Below are 20,098 nucleotides of genomic sequence, written 5' to 3'. Positions count from 1 at the left end.
GTTCCTCTTGCCATCTAACGCACGCTGGTATAGGTAGGATATACCCTTGTCTACATGTTCTGTACCAGGAAGCAGGAACAGTCTGCCTCCTGCTCCAGCTCAGCTCTTCCTCACGTATACTGGTATAGGGATGTAGGGCTCGGCCAACCACAATAAGCTCAATAGGAGCAGACTGCCCAAAGGAAATCCTTAACTTCCAACCATATCACCTGCCAGAGTAGGACTCAGCCATGATAAGTTTAATGAAGGCCTGAGTCTCAGTAGTTCACCCTGAAGCAATACCTGGTTGCAGGAAGAACCACAAACTGAGATTACCTGAGCATTACCCAGGAACAGACCATCCAAAGGAAATGCCTAATGTTCTAACCACTGTAGATAGGATCACCTGCCAGCACACACTCACCAGGACACCCCTAGACAAATATCAGCCAATCAGGGGTCCTGAACCTCAGAAACTCCCTCACCCCCACCTTTACTACTCTAAAAACCCAACTCTAACGGAGCTCGGGGCTCTCCGTTTATTCCAATACGTTGGACACGTGGAGAGACTGAGTTTGCAAACTTGCATAAAATAAAGGCTCTTTGCTTTTTGCATACAGGACTCGGTCTCCTTGTTGGTTTTTGGGGGACTTCGCGGATCTGGGCATAACATAGGACACATCCAGAAACTGGGACAGACTTCCCGCTGCTCCAGCTCAGCTGCTTCCTTGTGTGACCTTCAGTTTCAGGCTTCACCCTCTCATCTGTAATCTGAGATCACAGAGTGCAGACGACTTCGAATCCCAGAGTTGCCCAGTACCCATGCGTGCCAGCTTCGAGACAATGAGTCTCTATTCATGGTTCTGAGCAGAAAGCTAAGGCGCATGGACCTGGAAGTGGAAACCAGCCTTTTTATCAGCCCAGAAATCTTGATGAGGGACCTGACTGGGGGGCCTGGGCTCCCAACTCTAGCTGGGAGTCTTGTGTGTTGAGGTCAGGGTCACTGCCTGGTGTTAGGGTTTCAGGGCTTAGGGTGAAGCAACAGGTCTCTGGCCTTAGCCTCTCCTGCCTGAGGGGGAGGGGGTAGGTCACAGGAAGGAGGAAGAAGGAAGCAGGCTTAGATTCTGTGGCTAACTGCCAGCCTTCCCCTCCCCCTCGGAGCACCTGAGGGCCTGCCAGCTGCTCACAGCTCCCCCAAGGAACTCCTCCCCCAGGTGAGCCACATGAGCCAACTTCTCTGTGTCCTCTGTTGCTGCCCACTGGTGCCTGCCCATTTCAGCCTACCCTCAACTCCGTTCCCCTGGTGTGTGTGTGTGTGTGTGTGTATGTGGTGTTTCCTTCATTCAAGATCTATCGCTATTTCTTCATCTCTCCCAACTCAGCTCTTTGTCCCCCTGTAGAAAGTGAAGGATCTATTCCTGAGCCCCTTCCCCAAGTTCCATGTTGAGATAATGAGCTCCCTAATTGTGGTTCTTTAAAGACTCCAGTCCAGCCACAAACACTAGGGTCTGAATGGGAAGGCCATTGACAAGAAGAGTAGGGGAGAGGTAGATTTCTGAGACAAGAGTGTCTCAGGATGGGGACTCAGACTCCCCAGTCTAAGGGTCATGAAGACTCAGTCTGATCAGGGGTTATAGAGCATTGCCAGGAACAACATACTCAGTTATGGCTGGGAAGTGAGGACTCCAGCCAGGTATGGTGGTAAACACCTATAATCCCAGCACTTAGAAAACAGAGGCAGGAGGATTGTCATAAACTCAAGACTGTCCTGGCCTGGAACATAGGGAGTTCCAGATTGGTCTAAACTACAGTGTGAAACCGAGGGGTGGCGGCAGAAGGACAGACCAGGATGTAGCTCAGTCGGCAGAGTGCTCCCTCGTCCATTGTGTGCGAAGTCCTGGTTCAATCCCCAAGGTTATTTAAAATGAGGTACGGTGGCACACATCTGGGATCCTTGTACTTTGGAGGTGGAGGCAAGAGGATTAGAAGCTCAATGTCACCTTCAGCTACAGAGCAGATGGAGGTCACCTTGGGCTACATAAGAGCTTTTCTCAAAAGTTCACTCAGAATAGCCCCTCTGAGCCCCAGCCCTAGCAAACATCATTCCTCTCCAAAAATTCCCCAGCAACAGGCACTGCTGTATCCTTGGTCCCATGGAGGAGAGGCAATCGCCTTCTCCCTGCTCTTCGCGGCCCTCCAGCCCCAGGACCCCACCCTGTGAGATGTTTGGTTCTGTGGGCATTGAGGCTGTGCTAGACCAGCTGAGGATCAAGGCCATGAAGACCGGGTTTGAGTTCAACATCATGGTAGTAGGTGAGTTGGGGCAGAGCCACAGAGGGAACGATGAAGAAGACTCCATGGGCACGGCCCTATCCCGTCCTGGACACAGTAACCTACCAGCCACGGGCACAGCCCCTCCTCTGTTCTGGACACAGTAACCTACCAGCCACGGGCACAGCCCCTCCCCTGTTCTAGACACAGTGACCTACCAGCTACGGGCATGGCCCTATCTTGTCCTGGACACAGTCTTCCACTCTGAACTACCAGCTCACAGAAGAGCTGAAATTAAGTATCTGAAAGATGTTGCGTCATTAGATACAAAACCACCCATAATGGGATTACAGCAGGAAAGGGTGATCATGGGTGAGGCCCTCCAGACAGAGACCACAAATGACCCTTGCTCTACTGCTGATGCTTATGCAATAGATGGCTCAGAACCCAGAGTGGAGGGCAGAACCAATTCACACGCACGCACACACACACACCCCCTATGAGGTACATAGGTATGAGGTACCCTAACATACATATCTTGGTCGCTGTGTTCTGTCTCTCCCAGGGCAGAGTGGGCTGGGCAAATCCACCATGGTGAACACGCTGTTCAAGTCCAAAGTGTGGCAGTCAAGCGTACCCAACCTGGAGCTACCCATGCCACAAACCTTGGAGCTGCACTCTGTGACCCACGGTGAGTGACTCTGCCTGCCCCATGGGCCCTGCCACGGCTATAGTCTTCCATTTCTCTCCCTCTACAGTCATCGAGGAGAAGGGATTGAAGCTGAAACTGACAGTGACAGACACACCAGGCTTTGGAGACCAGATCAACAATGACAAGTGGTAGGTCCTTGGTGCGCAGCCTCTGTCCCCGAAAGGGGAAAAAGTACCCTGGAGTGACTGTCATCTGTCCCTGTCACCTGTGGTCCTCAGTTTCCTATACTCAGCTCACCCTTCCGAGCTGATGAGGGCTGGATATGCACAGGTCTCAGCCACCTGTCTAGTATTCAGTTGGTGCTCAATAAAAGCACCAGAGATCCATTACTTCTGTAATCCCCTGCACTGTGGCATCTGAAGCAGAAGAATCATGAGTTCAAACCCAGCCTGAGCAACGTATCAAAACAACGTATCGAAACGAAAGGGTGAGAGCAGGGCTGAGCACATAGCTCACTGTTTCGGTTCAGCGTCAGAAAACTCACACAGCACACGCGAGGCGCTGGGCTCAATCCCCAAGAGCAGATCAGTCAGGCACTCTGTTGGAGAGTTGTGCTGACAGGAACCCAGATAGGAAGACCCCAGCAGAGGAGTCAGACTGCAGAGATGGTGCCTTCTGTGAAGGGCTTGCCTTGAAAGCATGGCGACCTGAGCTTATCCCCAGAACCTATGTGGGGAAAAAAAGGCCGGGCATGACAATGCATTCCTGAGGTCCTATTGCTGGGGAGGTAGAGACAGGGGCATCCTATGAGCCCTGGGTCATTGAGGGATCTTCTGTCAGCATACAAGGTGAAACCAGGTGGCACCTGCCTTTTGCTTATTGCTTTTGAAATAGGGTCTCACTGTGTTGACTCTGGCTTTTCTGGAACTCACTATGCAGACCAGGCTGACCTCAAACTCACAGAGTTTGCCTCTTGAGTGCTGGACTTAAAGCATGTGCCACCACCACCCAGCTGGCACCTGACTTTAATTGCAGCACTCGATCTGGAGCAAAGGCAGGGAGAGCTGTCTGAGCTCACGGACAGCCTCGTCTAATAGCGTTCCAAGTCAGGGGCTGGAGAGATGGCTCAGAGGTCAAGGGAAGTTGTTGTTCTTGCAGAGGACTGGCGTCCAGTTCCAGGGGATCCAATAACTTCTTCTGATCTCTTTTGTGCCATTGTCTTAGTTAGGGCTCCCATTGCTGTTAAGACACCATGACTGTGGCAGCTCTTCTTTTTTTTTTCCAAAACAAGGGGGTTTTTTTTTGTTTGTTTTTTGTTTTGGGGGGGGTTGGGGTTTTGTTTGTTTGTTTTTGCATGGCCCTGGCTGTCCTAGGACTAGCTCTGTAGACCAGACTGGCCTCAAACTCACAGAGATCTGCCTGCCTCTGCCTCCCAAGTGCTGGAATTAAAGGCATTCATCACCGCCGCCTGGCATACCATGACAACTCTTATAAAGAGAAAACGTTTGATTTGGGTGGCTTACATTTCCAGAGACTTAGCTCATCATTACAGTGCAGCATGGTGGCGTGCAGGCAGACATGGTGCTGAAGAAGGAGCTGAGAGCCCTGCATCTTGACCTGCAGGCAGCAGGAAGTGGTCCGGGACACTGGGTGTGGCTCGACCATACATGAGCCCTTAAAGCCCACCCCTGCAGTGACACATTTCCTCCAACAAGGCCATACCTACTGCAACAAAACCACACCTCCTAATAATGTCACTCCCTATGAGCTTATTACATTACATTATATTACATTCAAATTAGCACAGTCATGCAGGTGAAACACACATAAAATAAGATAAATCCAAGTCAGGCATAGCTACACGGTAGAGAGCAACTAAGGAAGACAGCCGAGAGTGACCTCTGAACTCCACACAGGTACATACACGAACACACACACACACACACACACACACACACACACACACACTTTTGCAGCCATCAGGTGAGAACCAGTGGTGTCTTGGACCATGCTGATGACCAAATGTCATTTAATGACCACCCTTCCCTCACCAAGTAAATTGTATATACATCCAATATGTGTGATGTAGCTATTAGGATATGGAAATGTCTTCGTGCTGGAGAATGAACCTACGAGGTCAGGCATGATAGCAAACACCGAATGATATCCCCAGCTCCAGTTTTTACTTTGTTTTGAGACTTGGTTTCCCCAAATTACCCAGGCTGGCTTGAACTAATAATCCTCCTGCCTCCGTGTCTTTGGTAGCTGGGATGATGAGCCTGTGGGCACCAGGCCCAGCCAGTAAGTGCTATTGCTGTGCTTGTTTTATGAGCAGGGAAGCTTAGACCCCACGTGAAGAGAGGCAGAGGTTTCCGAGTGTCTCTGAGAATGTAGATAGAACACCCAGAGGCCGGGAGGTGGTGCTGAGGGGACATCTCTGCCCCAGCTGGGACCCCATCCTGAGCTACATCAACCAACAGTATGAAAAGTATCTACAGGAAGAGCTCCTCATCACTCGCCAGCGCCACATCCCTGACACCCGCGTGCACTGCTGTGTCTACTTCGTGCCACCCACAGGCCACTGGTGAGGTGACCCACTGGCTGCGCGGGGGGGGGGGGGGGGGCACTTGATGGGAGCTTTGGGTTGACTCTCCTCCCTCCCTCGTCCATCACTGTCCTGTACTGGCCAGCCTACGGCCCCTGGACATTGAGTTCCTGCGGCGACTGTGCCGGACTGTGAATGTGGTGCCCGTGATCGCCCGGGCTGACAGCCTGACCATTGAAGAGCGAGAGGCCTTCCGGAGCAGGGTGATCTGGGTGCCCAGGGTGGAGCTGGGTCAGTGTGCAGCGAGCAGAACGCATGGTGTGCTGAGATCACTTATGCTTGGTTCCCCAGATCCAGCAAAACCTGAAAACTCACTGCATCGATGTGTACCCACAGAAATGTTTTGATGAGGATATCAACGACCGGCTCCTTAACAGTAAGATCCGGGTAAGATGCTGTGGAAGGTGCAAACGGCTGGTGACACTAAGGCCATCCGATTTCCTTCCCTCTCATCCTTCCCATCAGAAAATCAACCTCTTTCTGCAATTTCAGGAAATGTGTGTAAATATTTACAGGTTCTTCATCTGTTCACAAATTCAAAATGGGCAAGAAACAGCTCTCATCAGAGAACCCATAGGATGGGAAGAAATGTTTGTCAGCCATGGTTTTACCTGGAGCTTACATTCTATTACAGAAAGAACTCTTGCTACTCAATGCTAAAATAGAACCAAACTTTAAAATGGGCGAGGAAAACCAGATATGGTGGAAAGCACCTCTTCTGTGTGCTTGCACACACATGCACAAACACAGACTAGAGTATAAATAAACAAATAAAAACTATAAATGTAGCCGGGCAGTGGTGGGGCACACCTGTGATCCCAGCACTCGAATGGCAGAGGCAGGCAGATCTCTTTGAGTTTGAAGCTAGCTTGGTCACAAAGCAAGTTCCAGTGCTGTTACACAGAGAAATCCTGTCTCGGAAATATTTGTGTGTGTGTGTGTGTGTGTGTGTAACTGCAATTATTAAAGTTTTAACTCTTAGTTACTGTAATCCCAGCACCCAGGAGGCTGAAGTAGGAAGATTGTGAATGCAAGGCCAGCCTGGGTTACATAAGCTTGGGCTCTATAATGATCCAGTGTCTCAAGAAAACCAAACTAAGAATGGGGGCAGTTAGGAAGTTTGAATTTCTCCTTTCAGCTGCAAGCAAAAAAACAAACATGGATCCTGGCAAACTCCTGTGTGGGTGGCCAGGTATGACTCTTGTGTGTGTGACCAGGTGTGATTCCAGTGTCGGTGCTCAGGTGTGACTCTTGTGTGTGTGGCTAGGTGTGATCCAGTGCCAGTGGCCAGGTGTGACTCCTGTGTGGGTGGTCAGGTGTGACTCCTGTGTGGGTAGCCAGGTGTGACCCCTGTGTGGGTGGCCAGGTGTGACCCCTGTGTGGGTGGTCAGGTGTGACTCCTGTGTGGGTGGCCAGGTGTGACTCCTGTGTGGGTGGTCAGGTGTGACCCCTGTGTGGGTGGTCAGGTGTGACCCCTGTGTGGGTGGCCAGGTGTGATTCCTGTGTGGGTGGCCAGGTATGACTCCTGTGTGGGTAGGCAGGTGTGACTCTTGTGTGGATGGCTAGGTGTGACTCCTTTCGGTGGCTAGGTGGTAAATATTTTAGTTTTTTTGGGACAGATAGTCTCTGCTGCAACTCCTGAACCCTGCAGGGTATCCCAAGAGCACCCCCAGAGGAGAAAAAACAAGGGGGCTTTTGTGCCAATAAATAGCAAGTTCATCGGCCCTGGGCTTGATCCTCATCACCACATAAAAAAAAAAATCCAAGGTCCAAGGTCCTTGGAATGTAGATCAGAGGTAGCTATATGAGGCCCTGATATTCATCTCCAACATTCCAAACAATAATAAGAAAATCAAATATTTTTTAAGTTGATGAAGAACATGGTAGTGCACACCTGTAACCCAGCACTTGAGAGATAGAGGCAGGAGAATCCGAAGTTCAAGCTCATTCTTGGATATGTAGTGAGTTTAAGGCCAATATGGGATACATGAGATCCTGTCTCAGGAAATAATTTTTTTAATATAATTTATTTATTTTTATTTTATATGCATTGTTGTTTTGCCTATATGTATGGCTGTGTGAGGGTGTCAGATCTTGGAGTTACAGACAGTTGTGAGCTGCCATGTGGGTGCTGGGAACTGAACCCAGATCCTCTGGAAGAGCAGTCAGTGCTCTTAACTGCTGAGCCATCTCTAGCACAGAAAACAACATTTTAAAATGCAAAGACTAGAGACTGCATGGTTAGTGGTGCTTGCTTCAAGCTCAGTGACTTTAATTCAATTCCTGGGACCCACATGGTGGAAGAAGAGAACCACTTCCTGGAAGTGGTCCTCTGGCCTCCACGCAAGAGCTCGTTCTCCATCTCTCTCTCTCTCTCTCTCTCTCTCTCTCTCTCTCTCTCTGTCTCTCTCTCTCTCTTTTTCTCTCTCTCCCTACCTCTCTCTCTCACACACACAGAGAGATAGACAGAGAGATAGACAGATACTTACACACACACAGGCAGCGGCTAGAGAAATGTTTCAAAGGTTAGGAGACTGGATTCTTTTCCAGAAGACCTCAGTTCTGCCCCAGCACTCACAGTCACCTGGGACTCAGTCAGGGGATCTAGAACCCCTCACATGCACTCACATACACATACCTATATGAACACACACATAGATAAAATTTAAAATAGTATTTGTGTATCTTTTAAATTTTTGTATTATTTATTTATGTGTATATATGTGTATCTGTGCAACTGCCCAAAGAGGTGAACGAGGTCAACTCTTTAAAGCTACAATTCTGGGCAGTTGTGAACTGCCTGATGTGGGTGCTGGGAATCGAACTTGGGTCCTCTGCAAGAACATGTGCTCTTGCTGGGCAGTGGTGGTGCGCACCTTTCATCCCCAGCACTTGGGAGGCAGAGACAGATGGATCTCTGAGAGTTCTAGGCCAGCCTGGTCTACAGAACGAGTTCCAGGACAGGGTCCATAGCTACTGAAAAACCCTGCCTCAAAAACCAAACCAAACCAAACCAAAACAAAGCAAAAACAAAACAAAACAAGAATATGTGTTCTTAACAACTGAGTCATTTCTCCAACCTCTGCTTTTAAATCTTTAAAAATAAATACATAAAGCTGGGTGGTGGTGGCACACGCCTTTAATCCCAGCACTTGGGAGGCAGACACAGGCAGATTTCTGTGAGTTCAAGGCCAGCCTGGTCTACAACATGAGTTCCAGTACAAGCCTGGACTGTTTAACAGAGAAATCCTGTCTCGAAAAACCAAAATAAATAAATAAAATTACATTTTAAACATACATATATTCATAAATATCATTTCAAAAAATCAAAACCAGGCAAGAAGGCACACACCTTTAATCCCAGCATTTAGGAAGTAGAGACAAGAGAATCTCTGTGAGTTCAAGGTCAGTCTGATCTATAGCAAGTTCAAGAACAACTAGAGCTACCCAATAAGACCCTGTCTCAAAAAATAAATAAAAATAAATAACTTTTAATTCAAATAATAAATTGAAAAATGTTTTTTAGCTTTATAAGGAGCTAGTGAGATGGATTAGTGGGTGCAGGTGTCTGCTACCAAGTTTAATGACCTTAGTTCCAGCCTCAGAGCCACACGGAAGGAGAAAACCAACCCTCCCAAACTGTCCTTTGACAATATATAATGTGCCCACACATATGCATGCATACACACATACACATGAAAACTAAATGTATTGAAATTTGTAAGTAAACTCCTAGTTACCATGAGAATTTTGTTGCTGTTTGGTTGGTTTTTGAGCCATGGTTTATCTACATAGCCCTAGCTGTCCTAGAACTCACTGCAGACCAGGCTGGCCTCAGGGTTAAAGGCGTGCGCCACCACCACCCATCCTTATGAGGTATCCCTAAAAGTTTATGAAGGAAAACACAAGGTGGCCAGTTCAGTTTGACCACTAGTTACCAGGGGCCAGTTCCTGTTGTATACAATTCCCATTTAGCTTGATTATAACTTCATTACTGTCTCATTCCTGAGATATTTGATATTATCAATATTCTCTCTCTGTCTCTCTGTGTGTGTGTCTGTGTGGGCGTGTGTGCACATGCACACACCTTATTGCATGCATTCACACTGGGTAATCAAACTCAGGGTTTTGTTCATCCTAAACTCTGAGCCACACCCTTTTCCTCAAGACTATGTAATTAATGTAGGAGTTAATAACAACACCATTTCCTCTGGAAGGTGGTGGCACACACCTTTAATTCCAGCACTCAGGAGGCAGAGGCAGGTGGATCTCTGTAAATTCAAGGCCAGTCTGGTCTACAGAATGAGTTCCAAGACAGCCAGAACTGTTACACAGAGAATCCCTGTCTCAAAACAACAACAACAACAACAAAAAACCCCACAATTTTCTTGAGTTACTTTGCTAACGCTTAACTGTGCTGGGCACTTCAACATCAGGCAACAATCCTGCACCAGCATCATTTGCGCCACCTCATTATAGAGGAGGTGAGGATAGCATGAATTCCAGTTGGTGTTTTGGGACTTCCTAGTTTTATGTGCCTGACTCCTGCCTCAGCTTCTTCTCTCCCTCTCTCTTAGGAGCAGATCCCTTTTGCTGTGGTTGGGGCTGACCGAGAGCACCTAGTAAATGGGAGATGTGTCCTGGGCCGCAAGACCAAATGGGGCATCATTGAAGGTAAGTTTGGGGACATGGTAGGCATGCAATGGGTATGGGTTGGAAACAGGGCACACCCTACATCTGCAGCATCCTTCACACCCCTCGCCTGGCAGCTGCCCATACCCGCAAGGCAACCTTGGATTTCCCTCCATGTGCATGGAGGTGGGAGTTACTCCTACTTCGGCTCCCTGATTTATTATTATCATTATTTTAAACAGATGAAACCAAACATGACAGCACACTTACAATTCTAGAATGAGAGAGGTGAGGCAGGAGAATCAGAAGTCCAAGGTCATTTTTGGCTACTTAGCAAGTTTGAGTTCAACCTGGGCTATCTGGTACTCTGCCTCAAAAAAAAAAAAAGAAAAAAAAAGAAAGAAAGCAAGAAAGCAAGGAAGGAAGGAAAGCAGGAAGAAAGAGAGAGAGAGAGAGAGAGAGAGAGAGAGAAAGAAAGAAAGAAAGAAAGAAAGAAAGAAAGAAAGAAAGAAAGAAAGAGAGAGAGAAAGAAAAACAAAAGCAAAAATTTTGTCTTTGGTGAGGGCTGGGTTCACTAGTTTAGCAACTGTAGGAACCAGATCCCAGAGACGCAACAATAATGAGTAAATGAATAGGTGAATCATGGGGGCTGAAGAAATGGCTCAAGAGGTTAAAAGCAATGGCTGTTCTTCCAGAGGTCCTGAGTTCAAGTCCCAGCAACCACATGGTGGCTCACAACCATCTACAATGAAATCTGGTGCCCTCTTCTGGCCTCCAGGCACACAGGCAGGCAGAACACTGTATACATAATAAATGAATAGGTGAATGAATGAATGAAGCAGGGAGGAGGAGGTGGGCCATGGCAATGGCAGTTCTCAGCATCCACCATAACACGAAGCAGCTGTCTACTCTGGACTCTCAGAGGACAGAGCTGTGCTAAGCCCCATGTCTTGCAGTGGAGAACATGGCACACTGCGAGTTTCTTCTCCTGAGAGACCTGCTCATCCGGTGAGGTGTGGGGGACCCTGTGTTCGGGTGGCTGAGAGGCGGGATTTGGGACCACTGGGACCTGGCTGACTTGCCTCCTATCGTTCAGCTCCCACCTCCAGGACCTGAAGGACATTACCCACAATGTGCACTATGAGAACTACCGGGTTCTCAGACTCAACGAGAGCCACATGCTGCCCCGAGGGCCAGGCTGGGTGAACCTGGCCCCAGCCTCCCCAGGACAGCTGATGTCCCCTGGACCAGGGAAGGTCCAGAAGCGAGCTAACAAGGACTCCAGGGAAGATGAGTGCTGAGTGCCATAGCCCCAAGCCTGCTAGGCTTCTCCACTCCTCGGTGGCCAGCCCCCAACACACACCTACGGACTAGAGCATCTACAAGAAGCCGATGTTGCTTTGTACAAAAAGCTGTGCTTTGACAACTAAAGCGTTTGTAAATGAGTCCTCTGAGCCAGTCTGATATAAAAGAATGACTTTGGGGGCTGTGGAAGTGGCTCAGGTGATAGAATGCCTGACATGCCCAGAGCCCTTGGTTGGATCTCCAGCACCATATAAAGCCAGCAGTGTGCACACCTGCAATCCTAGAAATCGGGAGGAAGAAACAGGATAAGAAATTCAAGGTTTGGTGGTTTCTTGGTGTAGGGGTATGAGTCTCCCTTAGGATGTGAGAGGTTCCTGGTTTATATCCAGGATGAGCCCAACTTTTGAGTAATATATTCTAGTTGGAAAGAAAAATCCAATCCAGGCAATGGTGGTTCATATCTTTAATCCTAGCACTTGGAAGGCAGAAGCCTCTGAGTACAAGGCCAGCCTGGTCTACAGATCAAGTTCCAGGACAACCAAGGCTACATAGAGAAGCCATATCTTGAAAAGACAAAATACAGAATACACACACAAGAAAATCAAGGTTGTCCTCAACTAGATAGCCAATTTGAAGTATTTTTAGGGTTCATGGAGACCTTTTAGGGGGTCTTGTTCCATTAAACTGCATTAGCCTGGAAACAAAAGCAGAACCTGTTTTCCAAAGTAACATATTCTTAGACTCAAATTTTGAAGCCAAGATAACCTTTAAAATATATATGCTGGTTTAGCTTAGCAGCCCCCAGAATCAAATGTTTTTTAAGCAGTAAACTCATTAACAGTCAAAAAATCCAAAGAAAACACAATAATATATATAATTCAGACTCTCTGTGTATATTCCATCTTTATGTGGCATTTTTACTCTATTTTTAATATTTATTTTATTATCTTTACTCTTTAATCTATGACTGTCTGTACTCTTTTCTCTCTCCTAAGCCCATGTACATTTATCCAACACTGACCCATTCAGAGGTCTTATGTCTGAATCTGTCTTATTGTGTATCTGTAATAATTTTCTGACCCGGAGAAATTGTTTTAAGGCTAAGCAGGTATGGCTAGGGCTAACACTATGACTTTGCCTGTTGGCTCCACTCTGTCCAACATGGTGGAGGCATGTTCACCACCTCTACGAACCATGCTCATCTCCCCAGCTCCAGGGAGCTGTCACCATTAAGCAACTCGTAGCACTCTGCTCATAAACCCCATTTAAGTGCTTTGTGCAGGAACTCCTGATAGAGTCAGAGCCATTAGTGCCACCAGTACTAACCAGGACGCCATCTCTTTAAAAAGCCGCACCTCAGCCCGGCGGTGGTGGCGCACGCCTTTAATCCCAGCACTCGGGAGGCAGAGGCAGGCGGATCTCTGTGAGTTCCTGGTCTACAAGAGTTAGTTCCAGGACAGGCTCCAAAGCTACCAGGCAACCCTGTCTCGAAAAAAAACAAAACAAAATAAACAAAAAGCTGTGCCTCTGCTTACGGCCAGCAAGCAGAGCCTGTCTAAAAAAACTGTGGCTACTAAGAAGCTCCAATTGATTCCCATTTTTGTGGGTCTAGAAGCCCCTTTATAATTCTTTCTTGGCTTTATGTGGATGTACATCGCCGAATATTGGGCACCATTATGTAAACAGAGATTGCTTTTGTAAATGAAGACTGTATTTTGTTTCCCAGTCACCACTCAGACCTGAATAATCACACAAAAGCTGCATTAATTACAACAATGTTTTGTCAATGGCTTAGGCATATTCCTAGTTATCTCTTATATCTTAAGTTAACCCATTTCTATTAATCTGTGTATCTCCACGAGGCTGTGACTTACTGGTAAGGTTTTGGCATCCTTCTCCTTCAGCAGCTACATGGCATCTGCCTGACTCTGTCTTCTTTCCTCCTCTTTCATTGCTTGGATTTCCTGCCTTGCTATATTCTTCCCTGCCATAGGCCAAAGCATCTTCTTTATCAACCAATGGTATTAAAACACATTCATAGCATACAGAGAGGAATCACACATCACTGCTTTTGTTTCCCAGCTGCCCAGACCCAAGTAATCACACAGAAACTACATTAATTACAATACTGCTTGGCCAATGGCTTAGGCATATTCCTATCTAACTCTTACGTTTAAATTAACCCATTTCTATTATTCTATGTATTGCCTTGAGGTCGTGGCTTACTGGTAATGTTCTGGCATCTTCCTCCTTCAGCAGCTACATGACATCTCTCTGATTCTGCCTTCTTTATTTAGTTTTCATGCCTAGCTATATTCTGACCTGCCGTGGGTGGAGCTTCTTTATTAACCAATGGTAATGCAACATATTTCTAGCATACAGATGGGAATCCCACATCAAGCCCTGGGATAATAGTCCTGGGTTCTATAAGAAAGCAGGCTGAACAAGCCATGAGGCACAAGCCAGTAAACAACACCCCTCTATAGCCTCTCTATCAGCTCCTGCCACCAAATTTCTGCCCTGGCTTCCCTCAATGGACTGCTTGTCCGGATATGTAAGTGAAATAAACCCTTTTATCCCCAAGCTGCTTTTGATCAAAGTGTTTCATCTCAACAATAGAAACCTTAACTAGGACATCCTCCTCAACTTTAAAAAAAAAAAAAGTTGAACTGGGCAAAGTGGCACACACCTTTAACCCCAGAACTCTGGAGACAGAAGCAGGAGGATCTCTTTTCTGTGCTGGGGATCAAACCAGGGCTTTGTGCATGCTGGGAAATCACTCTGCCAAGAGAACTGCATTCCCAGGATTTCTTCCTGTCCTCAGGCCTTGTTATGCATGCTATCCATGGTTTATTATCTCATAATTCTCCTGCACTAGGGAGCTATGTGTTTTAGTCAGGTTTCCTTGGTAACTCCTATGAAAGAAAACATTTCCATTTTAGAGGTTTAGTCCGTTATCATCACGGCAGGACATGGTGGCATGCTGACAGACATGGTACTGGAGACGGAGCTGAAAGTTCTACATCTTGATCAGAAGGTCACAGAAAGTGAACTATGACACTGGGCATAGCTTGAGCCCATCCCGACAGTGACACACTTCCTCCAGCAAGCCACGCATCCTAATAGTGCCATTCCCTTTGAGGGCCATTTTCTTTCAAACCACTTCACTGCGAGAGGACAAAAATTCCTCAGCTTCATCCCAGTGACTATCACCGTAGCCAGTGCTCAGCAAACGACGGACCCTATACTGCTGTTTCTCTGCTTGCTTAGTGAATTCACAAGCCTGTTCTTAGCTGACTCTAGGCTTAAGGAACTCCTATCCCCAGGGCTCAGGGGGCACACACCACTCGTAACCACCATCTCGGAGGCAGCATATTGCCACACAGAGGCTGAGACATTACTCGTGAAACAATAGGTTGTGAAGTTTCAGATGAGCTTTGGGCAACTTGGCAAAGCCCATGGTATTTCGAGAACACATGCCCTTTGGCTCAGCAGTTGCGTTTCTAGAAATGGGATTACACACAACACTGCTGGTCATAGCATCAGGGCTGCTCCATCAGTCGTGGCTGTAAAGGAGCTATCCTGCACTCTTCTGGGACGCTTCCCACCATCCCAGTCTTTCACTGGCTGGAGGTCAGTACTAACTTCCCTGTTGTTAACCAGGACATTGCCACACGTTCCCTAGAGGAACACAAGCTTGTAAAGAGTGTCCTCCAGGGGCTGGAGAGAAGGCTCAGCTGTTAAGAGCATTGCCTGCTCTTCCAAAGATCCTGAGTTCCATTCCCAGCAACCACATGGAGGCTCACAACCATCTGTAATGAGGTCTGGTGCCCTCTTCTGGTCTGCAGACATACACACAGACAGAATATAGTATACATAATAAATAAACATTAAAAAAAAAGTGTCCTCCAAGGCTATCCAGTGTGATAAAGGGTGGGAAACAGACTGTCTGTCCAAGCACAGCAATGTCATGAGGATAAACAACCCATGATTATTCTGAGCAATTAGCACAAACAGGAGGTTTCTTAGCAAAAATAACTATTTTGGGTTTTGAGACAGCCTAACAATGTAACCCAGGGTGGCAGATGGCAGAAAACCTCCTGACATGAGGGGACAATCAGCTGGACCAATGTGCAGTTTTGTTTGTTCATTTTTCGAGGCAGGATTTCTTTGTGTAGCCCTGGCTGTCCTAGAACTCATTCTGTAGACCAAGCTGGCCTCAAACACACAGAGATCTGCCTGCCTCTGCCTCCTGAGTGTTGTGATGAAAGGCATGCATCACCACCGCCCGGCTCAGTGTGCAGCTTCTAAACAAATAGGTCAACGGATGATTGTGAGTTACACGGTTCAGAGTGAACGTCCCCGTTCATCAACATGGATACTGAGGCTAAGAGTGCGCAAAGGTCCATAGCGCCGGCACCATCCTGAACAGTTCTCTCAGTCTAGGCTCCAGAGATGACTCAAAGCAGCACCGCCCAACCCAAGAAGGTAGCAGAGCCTCCTCCACCTGGCATCGGCGCGCGATGGTCTTGGAAACGTAGTCCGGTTGCAGGGTCAGCCTAGGCCCGTCACTTCCGCTTCCGGAGCCACTTGCGGCGCGCAAGTCTGACAGCTAGGGAGGAGATCCAGGCCAAGAACCTGTGGTAGTCGAGGGAGGAGGAGGCGGAACCTGAGACCAGGTCCTAGAACCCTGTCTGCTGTGTGAGCCACTCTGCTGATTCTCAAAGGCAGGGTGAAGGAGACTGGACCCCTGGGTTAGTACTGGGAACTAAACTAACCTGGGTTCTCATTCCATCTCTGGATTTCTTGAGGGCTGGTCCTAAAACTTGGCATTGTAGCTGTTCTTTACCTGTAGAGATAACTACAGTTTTACTAAATTAGGCGAATGGATTTTCTTTTTGGGGGGATGGGGGAGCTCGAGACAGGGTTTCTCTGTGTAACCTTGGCTGACCTGTTCTGCAGACCAGGCTGGCCTCTGCCTCCCTAGTGAGTTCTGGGATTAAAGGCTTAAACCACCACCACCCAGGGTGGATTTTCTTTTGAAACAGAGGTCTCAATAGCTGATGGCCTTCAACTTGATCTGTGTGTGTGTGTGTGTGTGTGTGTGTGTGTGTGTGTGTGTGGCCAGTGTTTGTTTCTCTGGTGGTGTTCCTCCTTGTTTTTGTGTTCCACCTTGTTTTTGTCCTGGGATTTGTCAAGTCTACTAAGAAGGCTGGACATGGAGCCTCAATCATCCACCTGTCTCTGCCCCACTAGTGCTGGGATTGCAGGATAGGCCACCACATCTCACTTTTTCTTTCTTTTCTTTTCTTTTTGTTGTTTTGTTTTGTTTTTCCAAGACAGGGTTTCTCTGTAGCTTTGGAGCTTGTCCTGGAACTAGCTCTTGTAGAGCAGGCTGTCCTCAAACTCACAGAGATCTGCCTGCCTCTGCCTCCAAAGTGTTGAGATTAAAGGCGTGCACCACCACTGCCCAGCTAGGTTAGAGTTTATTAAGAAGAGCATTTATGGGGTTGGAGAACAGCTCAGTGGTTAAAAGAACTCTTCCAGGGGACCTGGGTTCAATTCCCAGAACCACATGATAACTTACAACTATCTGTAACTCCAGTTTCAGGGGATCCGGTATCCTCACACTGACACGCATGCAGGCAAAACACCAATGTACATAAAAATATATAAAGTATTTTTTAAAAGGAGACTTTACAGCTGGGCGGTGGTGGCACACAACTTCAATCCCAGCACTCAGGAAGCAGAGAGGCATCTCTGAATTCAGGGACAGCCTGCTCAACACATAGAGTTCCAGGCATGCCAGGACTACATAGTGGGACCCTGTTTGAGAAAAAAAAAATTGAATGTAGGTTTAAGCACAGAAGTTAATAGGCACTCAGGGAGAGTACACACCCAAGCATGGGTGTGGGATTCTCAAGGTACAGTCATGCTTACGCGTCTTAGCAATAACCATAGACAGCCTCAGTAGCTTCTGAAATTATGCTGTCCACAGTGATTCTAAAGGCGGGTTTTTTTGGGGGGGGAGGTGAGGGAATGAAATCATAGCATGGTTCTTGAGGTAGATAGGCCTTGAATAGGATTATGACCTAGTAAGGAAAAACTAGGGATCGCAAGGCTCCACAAGGAACTTAAGACATCTTTTCCTGTAAATGGAGTGACCTTAGAAAATTGCGTGATTATAGCTGGGGAAAGGGCTGTACTATGCTGTATGTGCTTTGACATCAAGCAGGGTGCTTTGCCCTTTCAGCATTTTGGTTTGAAATGTCTATGTGAAAGGAATATTGTCTTCATGTAGGTGATCTTCACAGCATTTTTTAAAATTGAGCCGGGTCCCCTCCTCTGTTTCTGAGTGCATAGACCCTGGGCTTCCACCCAGCTCAGGAAAGGGAAGCAGAAAGAGGCTGAGCTGATCTGGGAAGGGACAGTCAGGGTCGAACTCACTGAGACATGGGAATGGACCCGAGATAGCACTGGCTCTGGGCAGATGGTGGCAAAGGGATTTAGCATCTGTTTCCCACTTTTTTGTCTGTTGGTTGGTTTTTTTCGAGACAGGGTTTCTTTGTAGCTTTGGAGCCTGTCCTGGAACTCACTGTGTAGACCAGGCTGGCCTCGAACTCACAGAGATCCACCTGCCTCTGCTGCCCAAGTGCTGGGATTAAAGGCGTGTGCCACCACCGCCCGGCCCATTTCCCACTTTTGCTTTGCTGCCAACTGGTTCTCTGGTAATCAGGCTGCTCAGCCACTGTCCTGCCTCATCCTCAGGAGCAGCTGGAACCAAGGTGTGTAACATCGCCCCCAGTTTATTCTGAAGTTTTTGTTTTTGAAAATGAAACCCTCAAAGGGACATTTCCTACTTGTTGAGAACAGTCTACATGCCTGCTGGGAATCGGAAACACTCACTGGCCCTGGGTGTGCTTCCCTCGGGTATGCACAGCCTCCTAGACTCTGCAGAGTCCACAGGGAAGCCCAACGCTTGTTTTTCTCTTAGTCTCAACGTCCGTCCTTTCTAAGGAAGCCTTGAAGTGGAGTTGAAGTGAGTTAGGGGCCTTTCTGTAGTTGGATTTTTCTTTAGGCCACCACCCAGCTTTCCAAAAAAAGACATGGAGATTTGTTATTAATTATGAATTTCGGCCTTAGCTTAGGCTTCTCCCACTACTGTTTTAACTTAACCTATTTCTACTCATCTGTTTTGCCTCAGGGCCTTTAACCTTTCATTCTGTATGTCCTACTTTCCTGCCTCCTCCATGACTGACTGGCCGGCCCCTGGCATCTCCCTGCGTCTCTTTTTCTTTCTTATATTTCCTCTATCTTCTTCTGTCTCTGTTAAGCCTAGATCCTCCCCCTACTCACTCTCTCTGCCTGGAAGTCCCGCATATACCTCCTGCCTAGCTATTGGCATGTTAGTTTTTTATTAGACCAATCAGGTACCTTAGGCAAACCAAGTAAACAAATGCAACAAATCTTTACATAGTTAAACAAATAATCCACAACACCGCCTTTTCGTTAGTATTGTCTCTCCTGGCAGCATCCTTTCCTTCTCTCAGTCTGCTGTCATTTATTCCCAATGCCATCCCTGTCAACATCATTTCCTGTGCTCATGTGCACGTGCTCATTTGTATATGTAAACACAAGTTTCATGTGCACGTGCTCATTTGTATATGTAAACACAAGTTTCATGTGCACGTGCTCATTTGTATATGTAAACACAAGTTTCATGTGCACGTGCTCATTTGTATATGTAAACACAAGTTTCAAGTGTACTAATATGTACTTCCTACAAGACTTAAAAATGGATGTCAAAAATAGCAGAGATTCACAAAAGAAATTTGAAATGGGATTAGAGATGTAACTCAGTAGGCAGAGTGCCTACCTAGCATACACAAAGGTCTGGGTTAGATCCCCAGCACCCTACCGACCAGGTGTTATAGAAAATGCAGGTAAGATTGGCACTTGTGAGGTCGAAGCTGGAAGATCAGAAATTCAAGGCTATATTGACGACATAGCCAATTTGAGGCCTACCTGGGTTACATGAGACTGTCTTTGGAGAAAAAAAAAATCTACATGCATGCCTTTAATCCCAGCCCAGAGAAAGCAGAGGCAGGAGTATCTTTGTGAGTTAGAGACCAGCCTGTTCTACATAATGAGTTCCAGGACAGCCAGAGTTAAACAGAAAGACCCTGTCTCAAAATAAATAAGTAAGTAAATTTTTCCTACCTACACTCAGGAATGGATGAAATGGAGATTCAATGAGTGACTTAGCAACTGAACTATGTTACCCACAATGCATATTACCCATAATACTGCAGATTAGCCTGTAAAACGAAGCCTAACAGCCACACGGAGTATTATAGGCAATGTAGTCCTCTTCTCGCAGCCTGTCAGGTCTAGAGGCCTCTGGAGCCAGTCTGTGACAGGCATTATGGGCAGGTAGTTCTTATGGTGGCTGAGTCAGCTGCTGAAGGTGATATCTTTCCCACTGTTGATACACCTGATATGGCTGTGCAGGGATGATCGGTTCCATGCCAGCCACCGTGTCTCATTCATTCTGCAGTACGGCCCCAGTGTGCGGACCAGGCTGCCCTGAGGCGAGAGCCTGACGAACAATGCATGAAGCTCTCCACAGCTAGAACTTCTCCAGAAGTGACCAG

The 20,098-nt window shown here is 47.3% G+C and overlaps 1 protein-coding gene across 1 annotated transcript; it reads left to right on the top strand.

Moving 5' to 3' along the window:
• Positions 1-1,044: 1,044 nt before the first annotated feature.
• Positions 1,045-11,584, top strand: Septin12 (septin 12). Its single transcript, XM_087910811.1, has 10 exons — positions 1,045-1,193; positions 2,105-2,292; positions 2,816-2,941; positions 3,009-3,090; positions 5,349-5,486; positions 5,593-5,710; positions 5,799-5,894; positions 10,085-10,181; positions 11,096-11,147; positions 11,236-11,584. Exons 2-10 carry the CDS (start codon positions 2,133-2,135, stop codon positions 11,438-11,440), a joined length of 1,074 nt encoding a protein of 357 aa, XP_087766937.1. The 5' UTR covers positions 1,045-1,193; positions 2,105-2,132; the 3' UTR covers positions 11,441-11,584.
• The last annotated feature ends 8,514 nt before the right edge of the window (positions 11,585-20,098 follow it).

This window comes from Myodes glareolus, chromosome 9 (genome assembly GCF_982192425.1).
Source record: "Myodes glareolus chromosome 9, mMyoGla1.1, whole genome shotgun sequence".
NCBI lineage: Eukaryota > Metazoa > Chordata > Mammalia > Rodentia > Cricetidae > Myodes > Myodes glareolus.
Note: the sequence above shows the minus strand (reverse complement) of the source record. Positions and strands in the feature narration are given on the sequence as shown.

What these genes read in the sequence shown, in the direction of transcription:
- Septin12 (XM_087910811.1), top strand. Translation starts at nt 2,133, where the DNA reads ATGGAGGAGAGGCAATCGCCTTCTCCCTGCTCTTCGCGGCCCTCCAGC. An exon ending in CAGATCAACAATGACAAGTG is followed by an intron (nt 3,091 to 5,348) that starts GTAGGTCCTTGG and finishes TCTCTGCCCCAG; the next exon opens with CTGGGACCCCATCCTGAGCT. An exon ending in TCCTTAACAGTAAGATCCGG is followed by an intron (nt 5,895 to 10,084) that starts GTAAGATGCTGT and finishes CCTCTCTCTTAG; the next exon opens with GAGCAGATCCCTTTTGCTGT.